The sequence below is a fragment of the Opisthorchis viverrini genome, assembly GCF_000715545.1.
Source record: "Opisthorchis viverrini unplaced genomic scaffold opera_v5_101, whole genome shotgun sequence".
NCBI lineage: Eukaryota > Metazoa > Platyhelminthes > Trematoda > Opisthorchiida > Opisthorchiidae > Opisthorchis > Opisthorchis viverrini.
This window is the reverse complement of record NW_008751757.1, coordinates 326,452-354,303: the sequence shown is the minus strand read 5'-3', so window position 1 is coordinate 354,303 and position 27,852 is coordinate 326,452. Positions and strand designations below refer to the sequence as shown.

Sequence of the window (27,852 nt, the reverse complement as noted above, 5' to 3'; positions counted from 1 at the left end):
ATGCTGAAAAGCTATGAATGTACTGGTCGAATGAACCCTGTTAGTGCGGCCTTATGGATTGGACGAATGGTCTCCTTGAGTATTGTTCGCTTTGAAGGCCTTTGGTCACCGCTCATTCGATGCCGAGCTGGCATCCTATTGGTTCTTCTCTGGTTAGGTAGGTCCCACTGGCTACGCAGAAGTGTTTTTTCCCATGAACTACTTGGTTGACTGTAATGTTAGATCGCTTTTATCAATGATGACAAAAAGTCTGTCAGTCTGAATGTCAATGGGGTTGTTTCATCGCTTAGTGCATCGATATTGCAATCTGATATGTTGTTTGTAAAGGCATCATCATATGGTCAAAGGGTGTCCGACGATTCCAGTGTTAGGCTTTGTGAGACATGCTATGTCCAGACGGCAAAAATCAACCACAGGTAAGTGTAATCACTACAACTGCCTTGCAGCATGTCAAACTCACTTGGCTGTTACAAGTAGAAAGTGCGAAGTAGAGATGAAAAAATTTATCCACATAGCCGAAAGCGTACGAAAATATCACGCTTGGTGGAACAGAATCACAAGTAAGCTTAACTACACACCAGTTAGCTGACCGCAGTCTGTATCAGGCTACTGTCTAGGCTATTATGTGGTATGGTTGTGAGGTGGCCAGTGAGAGCAGCGGAAATAAGATGTCTTCAGGTTTTCGTCAACCGTTATCTCTGAACTGTAGCCCGTGTAAGTTGGTTTCAGTGGATCCGTAACGGGGAAACCAAATAAGTGATTATTCGCCGGTGCAACGGGGACTTCCATCAAAGATGTGCCCAGCATCAGAAGCTGCGTTGGTTAGCCCATTTATTGCGTACGCCGAACCATCGTTTGCCGAAGGGAGTGCTGTTTTCTGTGCCAAATTCAGAGTGACGGAAGCAGAGAGTTGGTCAACCCTTGCGTTGGTAGAGGGGTACGAAAGAGATTACGAAACGTTTGAGTGCTGCCAGTGCTACACATCTTCCAGGATGGGGACCACGTGGTCCTTATTGCTCCTGGTTGTAAAAGCTGCGAGATATGGGTGCTAATCTGTGCCAGTGGCGTTCTTGTTGTCAGTTTCTATCCAGATTGTCCGATAGAGTATCTGGAAGTGTAGGCACCTCGCAATGATTGTAATAAGCTAGCACAAAGTTCCTTCCCCATTCGCCTTTACTCTTTTCTTCACAATAAGGATTTCAACGAAAACATCAGCGCTGAACACTGATGTCATGCTGTCAATGTTGGTGATGATGACCACGGTATATAAGCCTATCCGGATAACATCCTCAGTTTCTCAAACAAATATTGCCGTGGGAACTCCGTTAGACTGACTGATGCACCGTTTGCTCGGCAGCTTCACTCAAACTTATACCAAAAGCTAGATTTCGCGGACATTACACTAGTCTGCTACAGAGGAGGATGTTCGTAGCTCAGGTGGCATAGATGGCCGTTGATTGCTCACTGAGCTGAACAGTTTGCTTGCAGATGTTTTATCACCAATCGCGTTGTTAGGGAGCGTAGTGAAGCGCTGCGATGGGTCGGCAGTTGTCCGTTGAGTAGTACTGCGTACTGATATGCGTGCTGATAGCCATGGCTGACCTTCGATCACGATTAGTTGTTCGGTCGGGTGGTTTCATTGGTTGCTCTGTTTTCCCTTGTCCCGATTGGCCGATGACCTTCGAGCCTGGCCTCCCTGCCCTCGTACTCTGGTCGGCGCTGGAGTGACCTCCGTCGTTGACCCTCTCTGGGTTCCGGCTTGCGACCTTTGTTGATCCGACTCCAAGGAGTTCCTTGCTTCTTGGTTTGTAAATCCGATATCCGGCTCGCCTTGAATATTTCGGTGTGTAAGTCGGCCTGTTGTTAAGGAGATTGATCTCCAGACCAAAGAACAACCAAGACAAAACCAACAGGCACAATGTGGTATACCAAATCAACTGCAACAAAATCTGCGTTGGACAAACTGGGGGAGAGGAGAATTATGCACACGAATAAAGGAACACAACGCGGCCGTCAGGAGACATGACCCCCTATCCTTGGTATCCATACACGAAGACCATAAAAGCTACATATCCAGTATGGAAAACGTGAAAATTTTGGAATAAGGAGACACGAGACACGGAAGGGAATTTCTGGAAGTATGGTACTTCACGGCTGATTTGATCTACCGATGCATTCAACTGGACCCAATTTGCGCGTCACTACCTGTAAAGGACCAACTCTCAAGGAGAATCGAATATCAGATTCACAAAGCAAAAAGTAAGGAACTCTTTGGAGTTGGATCAACAAGGGTCACAAGCCGAAACCCATAGGAAGTCAACGACAGAGGTCACTCCAGCATCGACCAGAGTGCGAGGACGGGGGAGGCCAGGCTTAAAAGTCACGTACCTAACCGAATGAATGAGAGTACACAAACAAGCCGCAAACTCTTTATTCTGCAAGATCTTAAGCTTGCTCTCCTTGCTGAAACCAAACAGTAGGGCTTGTTCCAGGACGGTGCTGGAAAATCCAATCCAAAGGAAGTGTCCCTTCCCGAAGTTTTTGACCGGAGGGAGTACCGCTCAGTCAGCTGTCTTTTTTATGGGTATTATATCATATCCACCCGTTTAATGAGACGCTTGTGGTGGCGAGCTTGCGTGAATGAAATCAGAAGGGGTTTATTCATGCGGAGTCTAGAGTCAATCGCAAAAAGGTATGATGCAAAAGTTCAGGCTCATACATCGCAAATATCGAGAGTATTGCTGGATTCATTAAGTTTTCCGTCATATTGGTTTTGGAGCGTTTCTGCAACTGAATGTGTGCCTTTTATGAACAGTATTAGTTTCTCAAACAAATATTGCCGTGGGAACTCCGTTAGACTGACTGATGCACCGTTTGCTCGGCAGCTTCACTCAAACTTATACCAAAAGCTAGATTTCGCGGACATTACACTAGTCTGCTACAGAGGAGGATGTTCGTAGCTCAGGTGGCATAGATGGCCGTTGATTGCTCACTGAGCTGAACAGTTTGCTTGCAGATGTTTTATCACCAATCGCGTTGTTAGGGAGCGTAGTGAAGCGCTGCGATGGGTCGGCAGTTGTCCGTTGAGTAGTACTGCGTACTGATATGCGTGCTGATAGCCATGGCTGACCTTCGATCACGATTAGTTGTTCGGTCGGGCGGTTTCATTGGTTGCTCTGTTTTCCCTTGTCCCGATTGGCCGATGACCTTCGAGCCTGGCCTCCCTGCCCTCGTACTCTGGTCGGCGCTGGAGTGACCTCCGTCGTTGACCCTCTCTGGGTTCCGGCTTGCGACCTTTGTTGATCCGACTCCAAGGAGTTCCCTGCTTCTTGGTTTGTAAATCCGATATCCGGCTCGCCTTGAATATTTCGGTGTGTAAGTCGGCCTGTTGTTAAGGAGATTGATCTCCAGACCAAAGAACAACCAAGACAAAACCAACAGGCACAATGTGGTATACCAAATCAACTGCAACAAAATCTGCGTTGGACAAACTGGGGGAGAGGAGAATTATGCACACGAATAAAGGAACACAACGCGGCCGTCAGGAGACATGACCCCCTATCCTTGGTATCCATACACGAAGACCATAAAAGCTACATATCCAGTATGGAAAACGTGAAAATTTTGGAATAAGGAGACACGAGACACGGAAGGGAATTTCTGGAAGTATGGTACTTCACGGCTGATTTGATCAACCGATGCATTCAACTGGACCCAATTTGCGCGTCACTACCTGTAAAGGACCAACTCTCAAGGAGAATCGAATATCAGATTCACAAAGCAAAAAGTAAGGAACTCTTTGGAGTTGGATCAACAAGGGTCACAAGCCGAAACCCATAGGAAGTCAACGACAGAGGTCACTCCAGCATCGACCAGAGTGCGAGGACGGGGGAGGCCAGGCTTAAAAGTCACGTACCTAACCGAATGAATGAGAGTACACAAACAAGCCGCAAACTCTTTATTCTGCAAGATCTTAAGCTTGCTCTCCTTGCTGAAACCAAACAGTAGGGCTTGTTCCAGGACGGTGCTGGAAAATCCAATCCAAAGGAAGTGTCCCTTCCCGAAGTTTTTGACCGGAGGGAGTACCGCTCAGTCAGCTGTCTTTTTTATGGGTATTATATCATATCCACCCGTTTAATGAGACGCTTGTGGTGGCGAGCTTGCGTGAATGAAATCAGAAGGGGTTTATTCATGCGGAGTCTAGAGTCAATCGCAAAAAGGTATGATGCAAAAGTTCAGGCTCATACATCGCAAATATCGAGAGTATTGCTGGATTCATTAAGTTTTCCGTCATATTGGTTTTGGAGCGTTTCTGCAACTGAATGTGTGCCTTTTATGAACAGTATTCATCCCACTGGAGCAACCAGATTCTCCACGTACGTACCACCCAACTTCAAGCATTCAATCTTTTGCCTTAGGGCGAGATGTCAATAACTCATGGAGCTCGTGAATTGAGTGCTTTTCACCATAAATGAACTATCAGGAAGTAATTTAACATCGTTTTTGTTGATTTTATGTGTTTTGAGTTGTAGTGTTTAAGGTCAAAATATCCGACAAATGCCAAACCAGACTGCATTCTACTTTAAGTAGGCGTTATACACCAAGTTTTTGAGTGCTGAAGAGGACCCTTGCTTTTATGGACGTATTACACTACTCATAAGGTTGCTGAAAATTCTTCGACAGCCCGCGACCGGTTTCGTCCTTCTAGGGGCTCATCAGGCAGGCTCACTAAACTGGTTTTCATCAACCTAATGTTATACTTGAAACCAAATTGCACGAAATTAGCGAAATACACTCATTTGCAAACAAATTTGGTTTTGCGAGAGACCCACCTGGAACCCAGCTGGATCTCTCGTTTATGGTGTTGCTGGTGGCTCACGACACAGAAAGTACACGATAGTTAGAGTGAACATCCTCCTTCAGAATAAATGGTTCCGGTAATACGTCACTGAACTACCAACATCCGTTGGTCTAGTTGCCATGATCGGACTACATTGAATCGTCATCTCCGGAGAAGAATGTGGTAGCCCATAAAATATCCTCATTACCCTGTAGGAATGGTCGACTTTGACGGAACTTCCGTCCTAGTTTTCCGCATGGCCAATCCTCCTCGATAAGTCTCCCGGTTCCATCCAGCGGTCCTGCCTTGATGAGAACCACTTGGGTTGGGTAGACTCAGTATACAATCTTGGCTTCATGAACTGCAGTGAAGAAACTCGTGGAAACACCTGAACTCTGTGCAAACCGATGTTGAATTCATGGTTTCTGACTGATTGGAGTAAGCCACTTTATTCGGGCGTTTCTTCCCCGTGCTCGAGTTACACATCTGGGGTGTGATTAAGCTCACAAGAGTCTGTCTGACCTCGTATTCTTCACATCTACCCACTTGCCTGTTGGTCGGCTGCCTCCGTCAACATCGTAGTGAATTTTCAGACCCTACTCTGAACAAATTAGACGTCATCAGCTCCGTTTGTTTGACTTACAGATAGACTTAGACGTGTCTCTGAAGTTCGGTCAACACAAGTATAGAAGATAGTTGACGGATATGAAAATCAGTATGGTTACTAAGCCGGCGGCTGCCCCTAATCTCACCGTAGTTTACTTGATATCGCATGATCGCTTGATCACAAGCCACCTACATGTCTGACTGACTCAGAGCCCATTCGCGCGATACGACAATGGAAAATTAATGCTGGGTATGTGTGGTGACGGGGCAGCATAGAACACTCTTTGCTGACGTCACACAATGTTGGGATCACGTAGGGGACAGATACTCGCGTGTCACGGATAGCATGATTTTTGGGTAGTTCGTATGAGATCATAAAATCGATAAGTAGTGTGAAATGTTTACCATGCACTTACCAGGACTTGTGACGCGGTTACCAAGCCCACGAGATATATGGACTTGTTACAAAAAGACGGTGAACAAACAAACACTTCTAGATAGGTCACACTACTTGTCAGATCAGTACTTGTCTTTTTAAGTATGGCATAACAAGTGAAATGTCACTGACGGAATTTCCCTACTGGTAAAAGTAACCATATTGAGGCAATTGAGAGCTCGCCTCTCAGTGGATAGAACTAGAGACTGTCTAGAATGAATGCACCAAGGTCAGACGGATAGAGAACTTGACACCGGAATCTGTAAGCACATGAGAGATCATCATCATCATCATCGAACCACATGAGCCATGGCTCTCAGACGACTGTTGAACACCTGAAGACGTCTTAGTTCCGCTGCTCGAATAGGCCAAGTCTCACAGCCATATAACAAAACAGCCCGTACTGTAGCTTGATACACACGTCCCTTCAGATCCAGGAAAAATATGTCACTCAAGAAAGCAGATGGATATCGAGCGTTATTGAAGGACTCAGCAATGGCGAGACATGCACTAGACACAGATGAGTTTTCCGTGAAAGTCAAATAAGTCTTTTTGTAGGAGATGTTGAACTTTTGATGCGGAGAATACGAATTTTGCCACAGAGAACAATGACCAAGGTTTTGGAAATTGCCAGTGTGAATAGAACAGAAGACGTAGAACTGGCAAGCGTGGGGAGAACAGTTTTAGATCAGTCGAACAGACACGTCTTGGTGTGTGGCAATAAGCAAACAAGAGTTGCCAAAGGAAGTAACTTAGATCTGATGTGTACAAAAATTCTACTTCATCTCACCCACGTCATAGAGCTCAGAAAACCGCACGGACCAACAAAATTTACCCATGAAATCGTCAACCGAAGCGCAGTGACCAAGGAACGAAACCCGACCAAAATAATTTGGAATTTCCCCAACTGTTCAACGGTGAGATTCAGCCATCCAACCAACCGATGAAACTTTTAGTTCCGGGTCGAATTCAGCTAGGATAATGTTGAAAAGATTGAGCGGTGTGCGGAACTTCTTTTAGGGTCAAAACACAGTGTAGCGGAATGAAGTCCGACGTTTCGGTTGCCGTGGGCAACCTTTTTCAAGGATTCCTGCAATCAATCGAATAAGGGTCCACTATCACATCTCCTGATTGGCCAATGCCTGAGATGAGCTGGCAGTCAGATGCGACCAGCAGTTTTGTGTGCTTTTACGCGTGATTGTGTGTGTGTGCCTCCGTTTGTTGTTGTGCCGTCTGTTTGACCTCTAGCCACGAGCCACACAGAGGGGAGGCTGGCGCCATCACAACGGTTGATGCAGTTCGGTTGTGTGTTGCTCTCCAGGGTCGTTTCACATGTGACTTGAATCCTAACTTTGATGACGTTGATTCGATAGTTTGGCTCAAGTGCATGGAGTGCTGTGGCTGAGTCGCGTTCAAGTTTGTTTCAACTCTATTGGATTTCTTGGATGAAAACGCGCACGTCGTTAATGCTCCGTGAGTCTGACCCATGTATTTGACCGGAGTGGATAGGGAATTCGGTAGACTGCGCCTACCTGATGAGCCCCAGGAAAGGCGAAACCGGTCGTGGGCTGTCGAAAAGTTTTCAGCAACCTTGTGAGTAGCTTCCTTTATGAAAATTTGGTAGACACAGTTTGTTCAGTGTTTCGGTTCTATAAGGGCCTTAGCCCTTACGAGGTGTCGAAATATCGATCTGAAAGAATGCTTTGCCATCATAATCCCGAAGGAACTTTCGAATAGCGTCTGAAGTGCCATTTCTATAGAGTATTCCCACGGTGACCCCTGGGTTTTCGTCTCACCGTCCCAGGTAGCGTTCTCTCCATTTGTTGGGCAATGAGCCTTTTGCTGTAATACCCTGCTGAATCGCTTCAGTTCGTTCGCTCGTATGGACTCATCCGAGCATAGTTTCTTAACACGATTCACCAGCGATCGACAACTGCGCGTTTGACATTGTATGGGTGTGGAGACCCACAATGCGAGTACATATCTGAATGTGTGGATTTTCTGTGGATTCTCACTGAGAATCCATCAGTAGTGTTAGCAGATGGCTTACAGTCGAGGAAACTAATAGTACTCTGCTTGTTCTCAGTTCCCATCGTGAATTTTATACTACTTCACTGTTCGTTCAAGTAGTTTATGAAAGATTGTCGCTGTGTGGCTGATGTGATGGGAAATACGTCGTCAACGTATGTCAGCCAGGTGAATGGACGAAGTCACGTGGTGCAAGAAAAGACAAGTCATCCTTGCTGATACTTGAGAGCCTGTAGCGACAATGTCAGTTTGTCTGTGGAGTACGTTTTGAAATGTGAACTAAGTGAGGCTCAGACACAGTTCAACACCAAGAATACTATCAACAGGGGATAAGGTTGTTCTTTGTGCTCGACGTGTATCGTCGCACCAAATGGGGGACTGAAAAGGTAAAGTCGTAAATTGGTGCGCCAGTACACGGAGCTTTCACAGCTTTCAAATCTGACTGCTACTTTATCATCACTGATCTGGGTAGACTGGGAAATGTTGGCCAAATCGAAAGAGTCATTCACGTGACTCAGCACCAGCTGATGATACGGCTTCAACAAACTGCTTACGTGTTTGAATAAGCGGCATGCTGAACAAGTAGTATGGTGGTACTTGTCTTGTGTATTTTTGCAACCCCCAGAATCTTCCGGGCCTGTTGGATTTTGGCGCAAGTGAATACCACCGTGGTTGACCGAGCTTGGGTTTTAGGCTCGGTCATAATCATCATCTTTGACAGCATGACATCAGTGTTCGAAACCGATGCTTCGCTGCCGTACAACCATGATTTATTTGAAAGCCTTATTGTGAAAAAAAGAATAAAGGTGGACAGGGGAGGGACTTGGTGCTAGCCTACTGGCCTACACCTCCAGGTACTCATTCAGGTAATCTGGATGGATACTGACAACAAGGACGCCACTGACATCGGTGGGCAGCCATATTTTGCAACGTCTCCAACCAGCCTCTCCAACCCAAAGTTTGGTATTGCTGAGATATGGGCTTTCTTCCTGCGGTTCAGTCTTCTCATAAGGAACTAGTGTTAGATTTTCGCGCACTTTGTCCTCATATTTCTTTCGATCCATGACAACCGTTTAGTTGAACCTGTCCGCTTTGGTGACGTGGATCAACTTGCCTTTCTTCAGTTCACCAATCTCCTCCTGCATCAGCTTACTTATTGCACAGATCCTCTGATCTCTCTGCTGGAAGCTTCGAGATTGCAGGCTCTATAGCCGGGAATACTTCACTGTTGGTAGCTGGTAGCCAGATGTCAAGCAGGTATCTCAACAATGACGCGTCGTAGCCAACACAATAACAAACGGAGGTACCTCCTGATCAAAGTACACACACAGTCGCGCGTACACGCATACAGAGCTAACATGCGCCCACATACACTGACTGCCAGCTGAGCTCATCATCATCATTGTCAGCTGTAATAACCACGTACTCGTCGTGCATTGATTGTAGCTGCCACAGTTTCGTTCACCGATGATTCGGGGAGGTGGGGTAGATTGCTGCGCATTGCAGGCGGGAGCTGATAAATTGGTGCATAAATCCAGCACTGTCAGTGGGCTCTCAAGTGTAGGGNCGTCCTCGGCGCGCAGCGGCCAGGTTTCTGATCCATATGGTAACATGGAGCGCACCGCAGCATCGTAAACTCGACCCTTGACAGCTGATTTCAGGGATATACCAATCAGAAGACTCCGCAGTGGCGCTGAATTTGACCCGTGTGCAACTGCTCGTAGAATTCCTTACAAAAGGTTGCCCACGGCAACCGAAACGTCGGATTACAGCATCTTATTCCACCACACTGTGTTCTGACTTTTAAAAACGTTCCATATAATACAACTGACAAGATCTTTTAACTAGCAGTCAGCATGCTAATCGGTAGGGAACTTGCTGATTGGTTCCGTCTGCCTTAAAACGAGGCCATCTTTGTAGCCTACTCAGTTGGCCTTTTGTGTCAAAAGCAAAACGTTGCTAAGCTACAAAACCAACGATCGTTTACCAAAAAACAAAACAAACGCAGCCGTTTTTTTGTACGGAAAATTGGTGGATCTGTGTCAGTAAGAGGACCTCCTTAGTAATACTTGAAAATGAACCGATAAATATGTAACTTTTGGTCCAAACCTCTGAGCTCCAACTAGTGTCAGCAAAATGTGATCGTAATATTTTCGGGAAGAGCTTGAAATCCGCTGACCGACCAGAATAAGAGCCATTATCTGTTGCGCGTTTGGTGCGGTGGACGCACTCAGCCGCAGTCCTCACACTGTTGATTGGCTCCTTGCTTATTACGCTGTATGTATTTGACAGTACTCCAGTTGCTACACCAAAACAAACGGGTCCGGACCTGTAGACAGCATATTAGCACCGCTAATAAAGACGTAACCAAACTTGCCAAACCCAGCTGGGACGAACCGCACTAAGGCGTGAGGGACTGCGTGGACCTCACAGGACTGATGAACTGGTGGAGGATTCAGAACGATGAGGGTAGCACCCTGCCGGTCCATCCCCTATCGACATCACCTGTATCGACACGTAATACCACTTTGCGTGTAGTATGTTCAACTTATAGCCAGAAACAGGTATCCAAACATGACGTTTACACTAAATATTTCTGCAAAATTTACTCACTGACACACCAGTTTGGTGTTTACGGGAGACTCATCCACCCGAATATCTTGTGTATGGCATCGTATATGGCAACCAAATTGGTGAGCCGCTGAGTGTGCTTCACAAATTTCGTGTAATCTGGGTTCAAGCAAAACATAAGAATGACGGAAACTGGGAGACTGCGCCTAATTAATGAGCCCCAAATAGGAAAAAACAGTTTGTGGGCCTTTGGTGGGTTTTCAGGAATGGAGACTGCGCCTAATTAATGAGCCCCAAATAGGAAAAAACAGTTTGTGGGCCTTTGGTGGGTTTTCAGGAATCTTGTGAGTAGTATTCCTGCACGGGCGCGATTTTCAGAAAACTTCAAACACCTAATTTCAAATGCAGTCGGACATTTGGATTTCAAAATACAGCAAAAGATAACTGGCTTCTAGCGTCGATATTTTCTGGCCTCATTGTTTAATATTCTCGGACAGAACTGTACGACACCGGCTGCAACCGATCGATAGCAATCAATCACGAATCGTGGTGCATTGGACTTGTTTTAGGACATGTTGAAAATTGTTCTCCTTGATGACGTTCGATTGAGACAAAGACCGACCCGATCAATACTAGTTAGGCGAGCCCGTCTGGGCAGGCAATTTGAAAAAAGTTCAATTGATCTTTCGACACAATGACGGACCTTGTCTCACCACCATTCTTGGACAACGGGGTCGGTAAAGTGTGCGGCTTAATTACTGATTTACCGACGATGAGAGTCAAAGTGCACGAGAATATCCACTCCGATTCACATGCTACCCAGATCTAGATGTCCATTTTGGACTGGGCAATGTCCGTGTCAACCGTGGGGCTTAGTTTTCGAAGAGCGATAAACATGGTGCACCTAGTCTCCGGAGGTGCCCTGGGTTGAAGGGAGACCTCATATAAATCACGTGTAGACCCCTGGCTGCAAAAAGATCCGTCTTTTGAGACGGTATCTTGGGCCGTATCGTGAATGACTAAACGAGTTTCTTCTACTTGTCTCTCAAAACAGAGTCAAGCTACTAGGAAAATACACCCATTTTCAAACCAATTAGGTTTTGATGGGAGGCTCACCTGAAATCTAGCTGAATCTCTCGTTTATGACGTTCTTAAGCTCATGAGTAGTGTACTACGTCTACATATGTATCACGATGTCTCGAATATTGTACCACCCAAAACATGAGACGACCTAGTGCAGCACATTCAGTTGCCTAAAAAATCGTAAGCGAAAGATTCAGCTGGGTTACAGGTGTGTCTACCGTCAAAACCAGATTGATATGTAAATGATTGTATTGGTCGACATCAGTCCAATTTGGGTTCAATTAGAAAGTAAGGTTGACGGAACCTTGGGAAGTACGCCTACCTGGTGAGCCCCAAGAAGAGCAAAACCGGTAGTGGGTTATCAGAGTTTTCAGCAGCCTTGTGAGTAGTGTATTGGAGTCAAGCCATATTAAGCTAATGGTCTAAATATCACTTATCCATGTTGGGAATCAGTACTGAATTCCTGAGACAGATTTAAACCTAAAAACATCGATACAGCACTTTCGAACCAGGAATACACGCGAGAGCTTCGTGGGAAGTACCACTGAAGCACACCAGTCGTTATACTAGGACCACTTTTCGTTAGCTTTTCGAAGCTTGGATTGAGTTCACTAGTGGTTGAGAAAGAATCACGAAGCAAACGCTGAAAAATATTTCACTCCCTTGACGGTTGAGCTGCCTGAGACCCACTTCGTTCCAATATTAGCGCAGCCTTATGAGGATGATATCGTCACAAGTCTACTCGATGACTGCAGAAAGTCCAATTCATTTCCATCGCATACGGACATATCCGATATCCAATCATTGCTGATCAGAGTGGATTCCTGTTGACACCGAAAGTCAGAAGCATTCAGGTTTCCTTGCATTTTCACAGTCACACTGCAAGTACCACGGTTGTTTAACTTGGTTAGCACTTTATTGGTTTAGATAAAGTGTGTTGTTCGCAAGAGAGTACGGACTAAATCTACTCGCGCAAAAAAAAGAAACTCCCGACCTCCAAATCTGAATTATTGAGGAAAGTACAAACTATGGGACGTAGAAAAAGGGAAGGACAGATTTGAGCCGCCTAGAGTTTTCCCAGACTGCGTATTTATGGCAAACTTTTCCAATCAGAAAACGACACCTCTCAGAAGAGACCAACTTTTAATCCGTCTCCCAAGGGAGTTTTAGCTACTTTGGTCCATTGGAATTTGCTCAAAATGTTCTTTCGGATTTACCTACCTTTTAGAGTTCGTTTCCGCTGACGTTTCGACAGATATTTTTAACTCTGACGTGAATCCGTTTGGCGTATTGATGAGCGTATATTTCGGTGAGTTTGTGTGGTAACGCCTTTTCCCTCGTGTTTTTATTTTTACGGTTTATTACGCTCATATAGGTGCATGGTTGAATACTCTTCGTTCCTTGTCGTACAGTCAATGTTTCTGAACGTAACTATCGAAAGCATGTTTGGGGTGGCGTGTGACGCATAATTGTGTCAGCTGCCTCTTCATGGAGGTATGGAGTGAGTTACTTGGTTCGACAATGCAAAGGCTCGCAAATTGGACACCGCATTCAGCAAAAAATCCGCTGTTGATCAGTTTACTTCTTCAAAAATTGTGGGTTCAGTCCGTACAGTTAAAGTTTTTCTGTTTTGAAAAAACGAACCGATTATTGATGACTTGGAATCACGTGCAATGTCTACTTCGTGAATCTCCCGGCCCTCCTGGGTGGACCTTACATTCGAAGGCACCCAGAAGTATGTGAACCGTTTATGTCTGTGATATCCACGGTCTGGAAGGTTGACATTGAAGACCTGACTAGCCGACAAAATCGAACGTACATTTGAAATTAAATAACACCAGGATTTTGGGTCATCTGTACATATGGCATTGCTCTGACGAAGTGCAGACATGTGGGCGATCCAGCCGGAACCTCCTTGTTGTTCGCTAGCCTAGCTTTCTCATGTGTTATGTCGAAAGAACAGTAACATTGGAAGCTAAATTACAACGGGAGTTAGACCGAAACACCTGGAAATGCACGTTCCTTTGTGGCTACCATTTTTGAAGACCAGCCCTCATCGATTTGCATCACGTGGTTTCCAGAAGAATGCAAACAATTTATACAGACAGTGGCTGAGGAGTTCACCACAAAGCAGCCGAAAGCGATGATGTGTTTCGTGTGTTTCTGAGTTTGAATTCGTTAGGGGTATAAACCAGCGCACCGGTGGCCAGATGAATTGCTGCTCGAAGAATTCTGTCCAACTATGGGAGAGTTTAGCTTCCCTGGATACCACAGTGCCACTGTGACTTTGATGAAAGTTTTTCAGGGAAGCAACTGGAACGAACTGAAGGTATTTCAAACGCTTTTTGGTTCTTCCGTGTCTTTGGCCTACTGAATCTACCAAGATTCCAGCTCTGTTTTACCCGGCGTCTGTTGATTCGAGATGTTGTTGGGGACAGTTGCATGATTACAGTTCACATGGGTATTCTAGAAAGAGCGGCAAGTAGTGACCTTATTTGCCATCGACAAACGATGGGAGTGGGGTCGAGATGGGTCCGCGGATTATTGGCTGACGCTACTTTGTCAACAACTTTCTGGTTTATTTAAAAATGTTTAACAAGGTTGAAATGTATGGCATCGCGAAGCGACTGGGTCTTACTGTGGTTTGAAAGTTTATGTGCCTCTATGCCACAACGGGCTATACTGGGGACGTCCGTGCTACCCCCGCAGAGCCTCTCATACTTGGCTTGTTAGTGGCTAGAGATCCGGCCAACACAATCTCCCGGTCCTCCAGGTTGGGGGGGGGGTGGAACATGCGTGGTGACTTGTTCTTTAAAAATGCACCTAAATTTCCGCCGAATAACACTGTCTTGCCGTCAGGCTTTTGAGCCAAAGGCTTTGTTTGAGAACCCTTATCGTTCTCCTGTCTAAGTGTGAGCACCCTGGCAGTATTCCAACTCACAACCACGGTAATTACAGCGAATAATAATCTCATGCCACATCGGCCGTTGTGTGGTGTCATTAGCTGCAACACCTTACTTGCTGCATACAGCGGGGCCGATAAGCGGAAACATTCACAAAGCCGTTCAGCTTGCATCGATTTTCACCGGAGCATCTCCGCATCAACCGGCGCTGACAGCGTCAGGCAGCTTGATATCAAACTTGAGGCCTCGACACCCAGTTTATCTGGCTGCTTTTACTGCGCACACTCTGAAGCAAGCGGGACAACAAGCTACTCTTGGCCTCATAGTGGACTCGCTTGTCCCTGATATGTGTTGTGCATTAGAAACAAGAATTAATGATGTAAGCCCCGTTGAGCTGACCGCCCAATCACTCTCCACTCGTTTCCGGCTACGTACCCCCGGCGATCCAGAGGCTGCTGCGGCAGAACGTGCAGGGTTTGGTATCGTCCAGGGGCGGAAGGATCCTTGCTTGATCCGTGGATACCCATCGATGGTCGCCACCGTGCAGGTCATCTGGCAATGCTCAACAAGCGAGAAGTTAATCGTCTTCTATTTTTTGTGTCTTCCTACGTCCCAACCGACTGTAGCTCTGACACCATCAAAGACGGGTTTTACGACGCATTGAGGCTAGCTTAAAGATCAGATGTCGGTGGCGTTGCCAGAGATCTGAATGCGCATCTGAGACCCAGTTAGCTGGTTGATGTTGGCTGGACTCGGTCCACACGAACAGTGGAGAACGAGTGCTTCAGCTGTGTGCTGACCGCAGTCTTTTTATGTAGTACTAACGTCCGATTTAGGGCAGCGGAGAATTTGTGTTCAACACTTGTGTTGTGCTCTCAGTGATGCCGATGATGGTGTAATGATGTGGTCCGCATTCCAGAATGGGCGGACCCGTGACCCCTACTACGCTTAATTAAAGGAGTTGCAAACAACGGCCGCTGATCGATATCAGTGGCTCTCGTGCTATGGATTTCTTTCCAGACTGTCTCATCGATCGCTTAGAGGTGTAGGTAACTCAGATAGGCAATCACCAGGTCCCCTTCCCCCTTGCTCACTCTTTACTCTTCTCAGATAAACTTTGTGGATCTATGGCGGTGAAGGATTAGTGTTAACATTGATGTCGCTGTCTCTGATGATGATGAGACCTTCATTTGAACTAAGCAACACGCACGTGACCGCGTGTTGTGAACTGGGTGAGTGAAAGATGAGTGGTGCTAGTCGCTCGTCGAGGGCAAGTTATTCACACTGTCAGTTAGCAACTGGTGGCCAAACAGTATAGTGTTCATTTTGTAATACACTACTCACAAGGTTGCTGAAAGTTCTTCGAGAGCCCACGACCAGTTTCGCCCTTCTTGGGGCTCATCAGATAGGCGCAGTCCCCGAGTTTTTCGCCTACCTTATGTACTACTTGAAATCAAATTGCAGTTTAGTGTTCAATCACCGACCAAACAGTCGAAGGATATTTTTGATGGACCAACTGCCGGTGATTCCCAACAAAGACGAAACAGCTGCAAAGTGCTTCTCAGATATTCATTCATCTTTGGTTGATTTCACTTGTGAGACACATTGATCCGCATTTCATCGCAACACTTACACTGTTAGACAACTTCTATTCACAGGCTGCATCCTGGGGGCCACACTGCTCGCTGTGTTCATTTTCTGCACCCTCTGGCTCTACCGTGTGACTAGGTAAGTACTTGCAGGCTGGTTTTCAGTGTCGGATGTATATCCCACATTTGGCTATCCTGTGAATTTGTTTGCATAAAAGTATGCTGCACAAAAACATATTTCGGTAGGGCTGATGGCAACAACTCTCAAACTAATTGGTTACACGGGATTCAAAGTCCCATATTCCAGTCGGTTCAACGATGTAAAACACGGAACAAAAAAATAATATGTTTTCATAAAGGGAACTACTCACAAGGTTGCTGAAAACCCTTCGACAGCTCATGACCGGTTTCGCCCTTCCACTTTGGGCGCAGTCCCCGAGTTTCCGTCAACTGTACGTTCTACTTGAACCCAAATTGAACTGTTTTCGAGAAATACACTCATTTGCAAATCAATTTGGTTTTCACGAGAGACCCAACTGAATCTCTCGTTTATGAGTCTCTCGTGAAAACCAAATTGATTTGCAAATGAGTGTATTTCTCGAAAACAGTTCAATTTGGGTTCAAGTAGAACGTACAGTTGACGGAAACTCGGGGACTGCGCCCAAAGTGGAAGGGCGAAACCGGTCATGAGCTGTCGAAGGGTTTTCAGCAACCTTGTGAGTAGTTCCCTTTATGAAAACATATTATTTTTGGAAAAAATAAAGTGCGTATTTTTGCTTAATTTTGGAATGACTGGAAACTATAAGCTCCCTCTTTCGATTAGTACGGTGTTCATACATCGTCCATTTAAAAACTACTGTTTTTTTGCCAGTTTCATACAATTTGTTTTTCAAGTAAAACATAAGGTTGACAGACGCTCAAGCATCCCATCCACTTGATTAGACCCAAGAAGAGTGAAACCGGTTGTAAGCTATCGAGGAGTTTTCAGCAACCTTATGAGTAGTATGTTCCGCCAAGGATATATAACTGCCATGAACTAGTGTAACTTTGAACCGTAAATGGGGCAAGTCCAGAGCAAACGCACACAGGCTTCCAGGATGCGTCGGATCAGAGCAAAACGGAATAACCACTCAACTCTGGTTTGTAACCTCACTTTGACTACTGCATGGCCCAGTTAATTCATTCTTGGGAGGGTGTTGAATACATTCAAGAGAAAAGTTTACCAGAAAGCATTCCCTTCAGAAAGCTGTCTGTCATGTGCATTAGTCTACCGCACTGTTTGCCCGGAAGCCCCCAGTCACTGTTGTAGATACGTAGGACACTGTTTGTACAGGGGACTGGTTGCCTATTCCACTAAGGATACACCACCGTCTCACCATACCAGACAACATGTGACTTTGGTGCCCTTTATACCATTGCGCAGCCAAACATTTACTTTTTTCGCAAGAGGGCACCGCGATCAAATTCAACTGGATTATTCCACAGGCGATAGTCTACATGACAAGCAATGCCCGTCAGATTCGCTTGCCGAAGTTTAGTGCCTGTTGATGGGACAGTCCAAAGGAATCATGCTCAGGCTGACCTTCCGAAAGAACTTCCAAACAGGTTCTGAAAGTATCCTTTAAAACATTCCGTGATAACTTTTCACGTCTTGTAGGTGAATGGACTTGCTCCAACCTTCACTTAAGTAGTCTGTAATGAGCTTGTGAACAGCGTGAATGCCTTGAAGCAATGCACCGTTTGTAGGGGTGTTGGAAACAATTCGACACCTTACTACCAGTTTCGTTCTTCTTGGGGCTCATCAGGTACATAAACCTGCATCAGCCCTGAATCCGACAACCGCATGGGGTTGGACAAACTAAGGCAACACACCAAGATTAAGAATATTATTAAACCCGGTTCCTCTGACTGTGCGTTGAATGAGAACAGAAAACGACGTGAAATGTTCCACTCGTTTTACGTAGTCAGCCAATACTAGGACGCTACTGCCTAGATGTGGTATTTCCTTGCAATCTTGGATGCGTATTTGGAGATGGGACGAATAAATCTGTCACTGAATCGCGAGTGAATAACGTTGCTGCTTTGGGTGGAACCAGGAAATGATTTCAAATCTGTGGGGGGGGGGGTGTTCCGTCAGATTCTTCTGTTTCGTAGGCAATAGGCTGTCGTTTCAGGTTAGCTTATGTCCCCATATCCAGGGCATAAGGTTCAAATTATGATTGGTCGGGTGATTTGATTGGCTGTTGATCAGGTGGCAGTTGATCTGTTTGCGAATTGGCTTCATCATCGTCTCATCGTCTGTTCGTATGGTAATGATGCGTTCGCAAGACAGTTGTGAAGCTTGGCACACAGACCAACACCAAACTGATCAAAGGCCGATTCCGAACGGATATTGTATGTTCGGATACTACTACCCATTGCGTTGATACAAACGTTGTGACTACGGTAGACAGATAGGGTGTCAACCAATACAAGAGCAGCAAATAATCGGAAGCGCCACACTGCGTGCATTCAAACCAGACTAACAATAGACCAAAATCAATAAGTTGCACAGATCTATTGTTGGCTAGCATCCGATATGGATTAGCCAGTCGACACTGCTTGGGCGACTGGAAGTCTGCACATTTTCATCAACTGGCGTTAGCCTGATGGCATTACAGCGGGTGCTAGCCCCACCTCGAACAACATTAAGATGCTGGCACCATCCATCAATTCCTTTACGTCTCGTCTCACCCCTTCGCATAATACAGTGATGTCCACCCACCGTTTATATATATATATATACGAAAACATGCCGCTTCCGCTAGTACACTCGCCAACTTTATTCCCTCGAGCTTACACAGAAGCCAAGAGTCTGTCCACAGCTTTGCATAGACTCTCTGTGGCTCCCTGCTCTGTAGACACTATTGTCTCTCGACCAAACTTGGAATATAGTCACTTGGCGTGACGAAGCTTTTGTGTCAAAAGCGAAACGTTGCCCGGCAACCGATTGTCACCCAACTTTTCCCAGAACGTAACAAGCCTCAGAAAATAAAAGTGAACACCTTTAAACGATAAAAAAATCATTCAGCTGTAACACCCTTCCGGTGCCTAGCTGCCATGCCACCCGATGGAAGCACGAGAGCTGGGATACTGCCACTTTGCCCAAGCCTAGACAGGGGAAGTCGAGAGGCAGAGGTCGGGTTCGAACCACGAACCTTCCGGTCAGTAAATTCGCGCTCTAACCACCTGAGCCATCTCTTAAACGGTGAAACTTGGTATGAAAGTAGCAAATAAATTTGACAAGGAATGGAGCCTGGCCGAAGAAGGCCCGGGACGAGCGAAAACGGGTCTTAGCTGTCAACCTTCTGAGTAGTATTGAGTTGAGCTCAAGATTCCTTTAACTGTTATTTGTATCGCATACACGGTTCAGCTATTAGATTACCATACAATAGTCTCTCACTGCATAAGGCGAACAGCATTACAGTTATGAGCTTTGCACGCTTTCAGAAAACATCGGCAGGCGTAGTTAGCTTTCCTCGTCACTGTCCATTGTTGCTTGAATTTTTCCCTACTTCGACATTCGGCGCACTGCTAAACCACAAGTCATTTCCCATACAGACCTGCCAAAAACCAAGAAGAATCGTTTCAGATGAACCAAACCATGAACGGAGCTCACACCGTCGATGACTCCAAATTGGCCACCTCTGCGCAGCGCTACCATTTCGAGTATCAGAAAAGACAGATGCTCTCCCGTACACTGTAAGTTTGTTTTACCAAGTAAACTGTTGCCTGTATTCACAGTTCCTGGTTGTCTGGAATACGTCTCAAAAGAACAAAAGATGAAAGTCAAACCTCCTTTCGTCCAGAAGCAGGCATTTAAGGCAGCAGCGACGAAATCTTGAGCAGATCCCCGATCAGACTCAAGCAGAGGGCATCAATGGGCTTCGGACAAGTTGCTTCTACTCACGCAATTCGAAGTTGTAAGGTCAGACATAAACGACCTAAGCAGTGCGTAATATCCACTTCGACACAGTGATTTGAAACAAACAAATGTTAGAGAGCGGCACCTTCGATTTTCAGTCATGCTGAAGATGCCATCTGGTCATCTTTAGTATGTGTTCGGTCGTTCGTTCGGCATGTCGCGTTGAACAAAAGCTCTGGAATCGATCGTTACACATACAGGCGGCCGAGAGTTGACTTTGAGGCAATAACAGGCCATCAGTAGTGGGCTGATGAATGTGAGTCTATGCTAGGCTATTTTAAAGGTGATTAGCTAAACAGTAGGTGATCCGTTTTTCTCACCAGGTAAACTATGGCTAGCAGCATTCACCAGGAAAGATTTTGTAAGCTCACTATGTTAAAACTTCAATTAAATTGCACTTGCTATGAACGAAGCATTACTTAAAAAGGTGAGACACACTGACCCCGTGCAGTCGGGTTTTATGTGAATAGATCGGGACAAAAGCGTGAATCTGTTGTGAACAAATTCCTCCCGTGTCTCTTTATGAAAAATGAATCAGAGATTCAGACTGATTCAGTTGAGTCAAAGTTAGAGTAATTGTTGAACTCCGTCCAATTTGGATTTAAGTTGGCGGAAACTCGGGGACGGCGCCCGTCTGATGAGCCTAAAAAAGGGCGAAATAAGTCGTGTGTTGTCGAAGTCATCTCGAGTAAAGTAACACGAAAAGCTTGGGTGCTGCCGGTGCTACTCGGCTTTCAGGATGGGGACCACGTGATCCTCACTGTGCCTGGTTGGAGACACTACAAGCTATGGCTGCCAATCGATGTCAGTGGCGTTCTTGTTGTCAGTTTCTATCCAGATTGCCTGAGTGAATGTGTGGAGGTGTAGGCACCTCGGAATGATTGTGCTAAGCTAGCATAAGTCCTTCTTCCGTCCACCTTTATTCTCTTCTTCACAATAAGGCTTTCAACCAAATTGTGGTTGTACGGCAGTGAAGCGTCGGTGTTGCACACTGATGTCATGCTGTGGATGATGATGAAAGGATGAACCTACCCTTGGCAAACAAGAGGAAGCAAGGAGATGGCATTTCTAGAGTATAGTATCAAGTCAAACATGAGGCTGCCTGGTGCAGCACACTCAGTTGGAGTACACCGTCGTAAAAGAGATTAACCTGGATTCAGTCCTGTTTGAGTCATTCGGCTCCAAGTGCAGGCTTCAAGGACAAGCTTTAAACCAGATGCACAGGTATGTCTCAGGTTTGCGTTTGCAAGGTCACTGAAGTTGCAAGCATACACAGCAACTAAAGTGATTAATTCCATCTCGTCCTGTCATTGAGGAGGTTTAAAGGTACTGAAGTTTTCTTCCACCGGACTTGGAATTGCTTCTCGTTTCTTCCTGCAGTCAAAAGAACCTATCTTCAGTAGGAAATTTGTATCCGCTGCGGGTTTTTGCTTGTAGAGACGGTGCTGTGTTCACAGACAAATTGAAAACCGGGATTATGAAAGTCCTTCTTGATAGTCGTCTGCTTTACAATTTTACACAAATTTGAGACAACTTATGTTCCACTGCGTGTTCTTCAATGTTAGTACGGCCTTTTTCAAAAGTATCGCTGGATGGCTAGTGTTGAGTAGCTTCAATACTTACTTAGTATGCTTTAACTCAACCGGTTGCGGCGAGTGAAGGCTTCCAGGAAGGTGAGGTGAACTAGCTGTCAAGCGCACAAACTGGTGTGGAAGAGAATCTTTCTCCTCTTTTCATTGTTAAAAGTTAAGAGAGAACTATACACAGGTCTTATTATATATCCATATTCCTGAAAGTTTAATTCCCACGTTCAAGCTCCTGATAATCAAGAAGCAAACTTCGAATAACCTGATTTTGGGCGTCTCTGTAAAAATACAAACTCTTTTGAAATCGATTGATGGACGCGGTGTGTAGAAATGTCCATTCCGCACCGATATATCCTCATTAAAGTGAAGAATAGAGTGTTTGCGACCGTGGTCCGTTGGATGTTAAGAAAAGCATATGTATTGTACTGTGGAACGGATCTACTCCATCTAGGTGACATCCCAATTGGTTGGAATTCAGTGGTGAAAAGGGAACACGCTTGGTGATTATATCTACTTCGAACTCAGGTTACTAGACGAGCAAGGTGTTAGGCAGGAATCCACGCGGATCCCACTATACCGCACGTCTTTAGGCGCTGCTAACCTCCTTTCGTCCAGAAGCAGGCATTTAAGGCAGCAGCGACGAAATCTTGAGCAGATCCCCGATCAGACTCAAGCAGAGGGCATCAATGGGCTTCGGACAAGTTGCTTCTACTCACGCAATTCGAAGTTGTAAGGTCAGACATAAACGACCTAAGCAGTGCGTAATATCCACTTCGACACAGTGATTTGAAACAAACAAATGTTAGAGAGCGGCACCTTCGATTTTCAGTCATGCTGAAGATGCCATCTGGTCATCTTTAGTATGTGTTCGGTCGTTCGTTCGGCATGTCGCGTTGAACAAAAGCTCTGGAATCGATCGTTACACATACAGGCGGCCGAGAGTTGACTTTGAGGCAATAACAGGCCATCAGTAGTGGGCTGATGAATGTGAGTCTATGCTAGGCTATTTTAAAGGTGATTAGCTAAACAGTAGGTGATCCGTTTTTCTCACCAGGTAAACTATGGCTAGCAGCATTCACCAGGAAAGATTTTGTAAGCTCACTATGTTAAAACTTCAATTAAATTGCACTTGCTATGAACGAAGCATTACTTAAAAAGGTGAGACACACTGACCCCGTGCAGTCGGGTTTTATGTGAATAGATCGGGACAAAAGCGTGAATCTGTTGTGAACAAATTCCTCCCGTGTCTCTTTATGAAAAATGAATCAGAGATTCAGACTGATTCAGTTGAGTCAAAGTTAGAGTAATTGTTGAACTCCGTCCAATTTGGATTTAAGTTGGCGGAAACTCGGGGACGGCGCCCGTCTGATGAGCCTAAAAAAGGGCGAAATAAGTCGTGTGTTGTCGAAGTCATCTCGAGTAAAGTAACACGAAAAGCTTGGGTGCTGCCGGTGCTACTCGGCTTTCAGGATGGGGACCACGTGATCCTCACTGTGCCTGGTTGGAGACACTACAAGCTATGGCTGCCAATCGATGTCAGTGGCGTTCTTGTTGTCAGTTTCTATCCAGATTGCCTGAGTGAATGTGTGGAGGTGTAGGCACCTCGGAATGATTGTGCTAAGCTAGCATAAGTCCTTCTTCCGTCCACCTTTATTCTCTTCTTCACAATAAGGCTTTCAACCAAATTGTGGTTGTACGGCAGTGAAGCGTCGGTGTTGCACACTGATGTCATGCTGTGGATGATGATGAAAGGATGAACCTACCCTTGGCAAACAAGAGGAAGCAAGGAGATGGCATTTCTAGAGTATAGTATCAAGTCAAACATGAGGCTGCCTGGTGCAGCACACTCAGTTGGAGTACACCGTCGTAAAAGAGATTAACCTGGATTCAGTCCTGTTTGAGTCATTCGGCTCCAAGTGCAGGCTTCAAGGACAAGCTTTAAACCAGATGCACAGGTATGTCTCAGGTTTGCGTTTGCAAGGTCACTGAAGTTGCAAGCATACACAGCAACTAAAGTGATTAATTCCATCTCGTCCTGTCATTGAGGAGGTTTAAAGGTACTGAAGTTTTCTTCCACCGGACTTGGAATTGCTTCTCGTTTCTTCCTGCAGTCAAAAGAACCTATCTTCAGTAGGAAATTTGTATCCGCTGCGGGTTTTTGCTTGTAGAGACGGTGCTGTGTTCACAGACAAATTGAAAACCGGGATTATGAAAGTCCTTCTTGATAGTCGTCTGCTTTACAATTTTACACAAATTTGAGACAACTTATGTTCCACTGCGTGTTCTTCAATGTTAGTACGGCCTTTTTCAAAAGTATCGCTGGATGGCTAGTGTTGAGTAGCTTGAATACTTACTTAGTATGCTTTAACTCAACCGGTTGCGGCGAGTGAAGGCTTCCAGGAAGGTGAGGTGAACTAGCTGTCAAGCGCACAAACTGGTGTGGAAGAGAATCTTTCTCCTCTTTTCATTGTTAAAAGTTAAGAGAGAACTATACACAGGTCTTATTATATATCCATATTCCTGAAAGTTTAATTCCCACGTTCAAGCTCCTGATAATCAAGAAGCAAACTTCGAATAACCTGATTTTGGGCGTCTCTGTAAAAATACAAACTCTTTTGAAATTGATTGATGGACGCGGTGTGTAGAAATGTCCATTCCGCACCGATATATCCTCATTAAAGTGAAGAATAGAGTGTTTGCGACCGTGGTCCGTTGGATGTTAAGAAAAGCATATGTATTGTACTGTGGAACGGATCTACTCCATCTAGGTGACATCCCAATTGGTTGGAATTCAGTGGTGAAAAGGGAACACGCTTGGTGATTATATCTACTTCGAACTCAGGTTACTAGACGAGCAAGGTGTTAGGCAGGAATCCACGCGGATCCCACTATACCGCACGTCTTTAGGCGCTGCTACGGCCGAGAAGCCTGGCCCGCTCGAGGTTCGCCCAAAATTCGGGACGCTTGCCGGTCCGGCATCAAGACGAGATCTGATTGGTCAACAATATGGACCCAACAGCCAATCATGACCCAGTATTGACCAAATGCCGGTTGCCAATGGAGCTCCAGAACGCGTCAGAAATTCCAGAAAGTTATAGCCGCTTACGCTATATATACGAAGCGCTGTACAACTGCTCCTGATTTCGTTTTGGGCGTTAATAGACCTTTTGCACTTTTGGTGTTTGTTTTGACGTGAACGCTAGCTTGGGAGGCACAGACCGAGAACTAAGCTGAGGAAACTACCGTTACTACACAAGGGGATTTTAAAACATGACGTACGGCAATACTGCTAGTTTTTTGCTATCGACGGCCCGCCTGCCCGTCTACCCCGGTAGAGTGTTTGCGTAGCTGGGATTTTTCACCCTTATTTTGTATCCACCCACAGCCAGTCTTGCCTTCCAAACCAGAAACTGCTCCATTTCTTTCGTTTGTCCACAGCAGCGGTGATGGTGATCCTTCAAAATCACCCGACCTAAAAGATGATGCCAAGGACACCATTTATGCATATCCAGGTCTTGGTCCGGTGAGTATCACGCCCTAATCTATCCCTTACTTTCCGTGTGAACTAGATTCTCGAGCAGAGCTTTACTACTTGTATTTATTTCAGTAGTGATAAAACAAAGTATTGCATGTAGACAGGTTCCCAGCGGCGCTTCGTTGGACAGTCTTTCTCTTGATGGGCTGCTTGACTAGATGAAAGGGATGGGTGGTTGCGAGTTCAAAGAGCATTCATTCTCTAAATTGACCTGAAGATGGTTCCCGATAGCTTCAGATGCCCTACCTCTGGCAACTTCGGGGTATAAATGTTCAAATTTTCGCGGATGTATCTCTACACTTGCACACTTGACAAGCTAAACAGCTTGCACTGCGGGTGTTTGCTAACGCCGAATTCGTGAGGCAATATGCATGGAATGATATGTACCCGAGGCACTATTTAAAATATTTCGCGTAAAACAAGCTGAAGTCAACGTCTATGCAAGTCGAACTCTTTGACGATGATTTCTAAGCTTGGTAAGTCATCCACTTCTAGGCTGCAGTTCTCACCTGTTGTTGTTAGTGTTTTGAATCGGGCCGCAATGGGCCTCAGAACGTTTTCTCCCCTCTCGCGGAAGACCACGGAAAATCCTTCAGCTGTGGACCTGGATGACGAAGCAATTAATTTATCCAACTTGATCTTGACGATGGTTCCGAGGGAAACGTTTTCCAGCCAAGGTCTTCGTGCTCCAGCAGTTGGAGGGCCCGTTTCATGGATCCGCCCGTAGGTCTGTCACACACCTGATCTTGTGTGTGCCACCAAGCGTACGGTGGATAGACCGTCTGGACAGATGAGAGACCGTGAGCTTCAGAAAAGCGAGGAATTCACATATTCGAAATTACTGCGGGCATTGCAGGGGTAGGAGGCAATCTAAGTCATCGGCAATATGATCTTCCAAATTCGGTTCGAGGCTTTCAGATCAGTCGTTGGAATACTTTGCCATGTACATTCGAAGTTGAACACGAGCTAAGTTCATCTGTTTCTTTATTGAGAAACACATAAAGACAGTGTAAACAAACAACACCGATGTTGCTGTGTACATCAGCAAACTCATGAGTTTAACGTGTTTTGCTCTATATATTACTTGTTCTCTTGCATAATTCCGAAGTGAGCACATAAAACAACGCACTCGTCGGCAAAAGATGGTCCCGAAGGCGCAATAAATGGCTTAACCAGCGCAGTTTCTGGTGATGGACACGTTTTTTCACTGAAAGTTCGCTTTGCCTCGTTCCTAATTCGACCTATGGTTCTGAGACTTCGCTTCTCGAATACCTGAAGACGTCTCAGTTCCGAACAGCCCAAGTTTCACAGCCGTACAGCAAAATGGCTCCAGATGTTGTAGCCTGATGCACACCACCCTTGCGAATCAGGAATATGCCACTCTGACACCATACATATCTCAACTTAGCAAGTGTCACCCGAGTTTTGCAGATTCGTGTGTTGACCTCAACTGTCACACCATACTCAGAGCTGATACAACTTCCAACGAGCGTAAAATGTCCAACTACTGCGAGTGTGGGTTGTTAGCGCCGTGTTCAGTGACTGTGTGCCCAGAGGCATGATCTCACACTTTGGGGTTGCAAAGCGCATTCCAAAAGATTGTAAGACTTTGGTCGTTCCGTCCAATAACCTCTGCGCCTTCTCCTCCTGCTCGAAGAGGAGAACGAATACATAATTGAGCAAGCTTAGCGCATGCCGTGTATTGCGCTTGTGGAACCATCTTTTGTATGGTTGGATAAGCTGTCAATCGGTGTCGGGAATGATTTTGATAGACCTGCACCAAGTCCTTTCCCCCGCCCACCTTTATTCTCTTCTTCCCAATAAGGCTTTCAAATAACTCGTGGTTGTACGGCAGCGAAGCATCGGTATTGAACACCGATGTCATGCTGTCAATGATGAATTGGAGTCAGGAATTAAAACAAGTTACTGCAATTTTTTCCCCTGTTTTTCCCAGACTACTCCTCTGGAACTGGAAAACCCCATTTACTGCGAGCATGCAATGGATGTGGTAAAGTCAAACCAATCGGATATGACCAACTGAGCTGCCAACTGATTTGTTGGGTGTGGGGTAACATATTTCGATACATTTATCTCCCACTGACTTGTAAGCTTGTTCAAGACTGCCGTGGAAATTTTTCAACTGACATGATTTCTTTCAAGCTTGAATGGTTGTGATTTGTAAATTGCTTTTCAAACTGGAGTCTTTGGTCCGAAAGCCATCCATTTGTTTTTTCACTCCCTCTGGTAACTCAACTACAGGTCTTTCAGTCATCAATTAATACCGAGTCTTGTTTGAGATGAAAAAACTTCAGTCACCTTGTACTACTGGTCACGGTTGTCGAGAACAAAACTTGACCACCTGACCAACTACTTGATTGTCACCTCATGTTTACCCACGACACCTTTTTGCGCATTTTTGCACGACCAGCATTCTGAACGCCAAAAGGCCGAAAGAGGTCCACAGAAAGTGAAGTTTTGAAGAACAAACAACTCTCAGAAGCACATAGGCTGAACCGCGTTAATCACGAGGGTAACTTAATCTCGTCTCATCGAGTTCCGAAGAGTATGTTGCATACTGACAGTCATCTAGAGACAAAATCACGTGTTTTTGATAAAGTCATCTCTTTAAAGGTCGAAAATATGTCAGGATAGAAGCCCAATAAACTTATCCGGTAGATTTCTCCATCAAGGTCGATCATAACCACCTAACC

The 27,852-nt window shown here is 45.5% G+C and overlaps 1 protein-coding gene across 1 annotated transcript; it reads left to right on the top strand.

Annotated features, from left to right (window-relative positions):
• On the top strand, positions 1 to 27,412 carry T265_05390 (hypothetical protein; the record flags this gene model as incomplete). The annotated part of the gene is made up of 5 exons (XM_009170388.1): positions 1 to 157; positions 16,126 to 16,195; positions 19,657 to 19,797; positions 25,045 to 25,129; positions 27,096 to 27,412. The coding sequence occupies 5 exons, from the start codon at positions 1 to 3 to the stop codon at positions 27,180 to 27,182; spliced, it is 540 nt and encodes a 179-aa protein (XP_009168652.1).
• Positions 27,413 to 27,852: the final 440 nt, after the last annotated feature.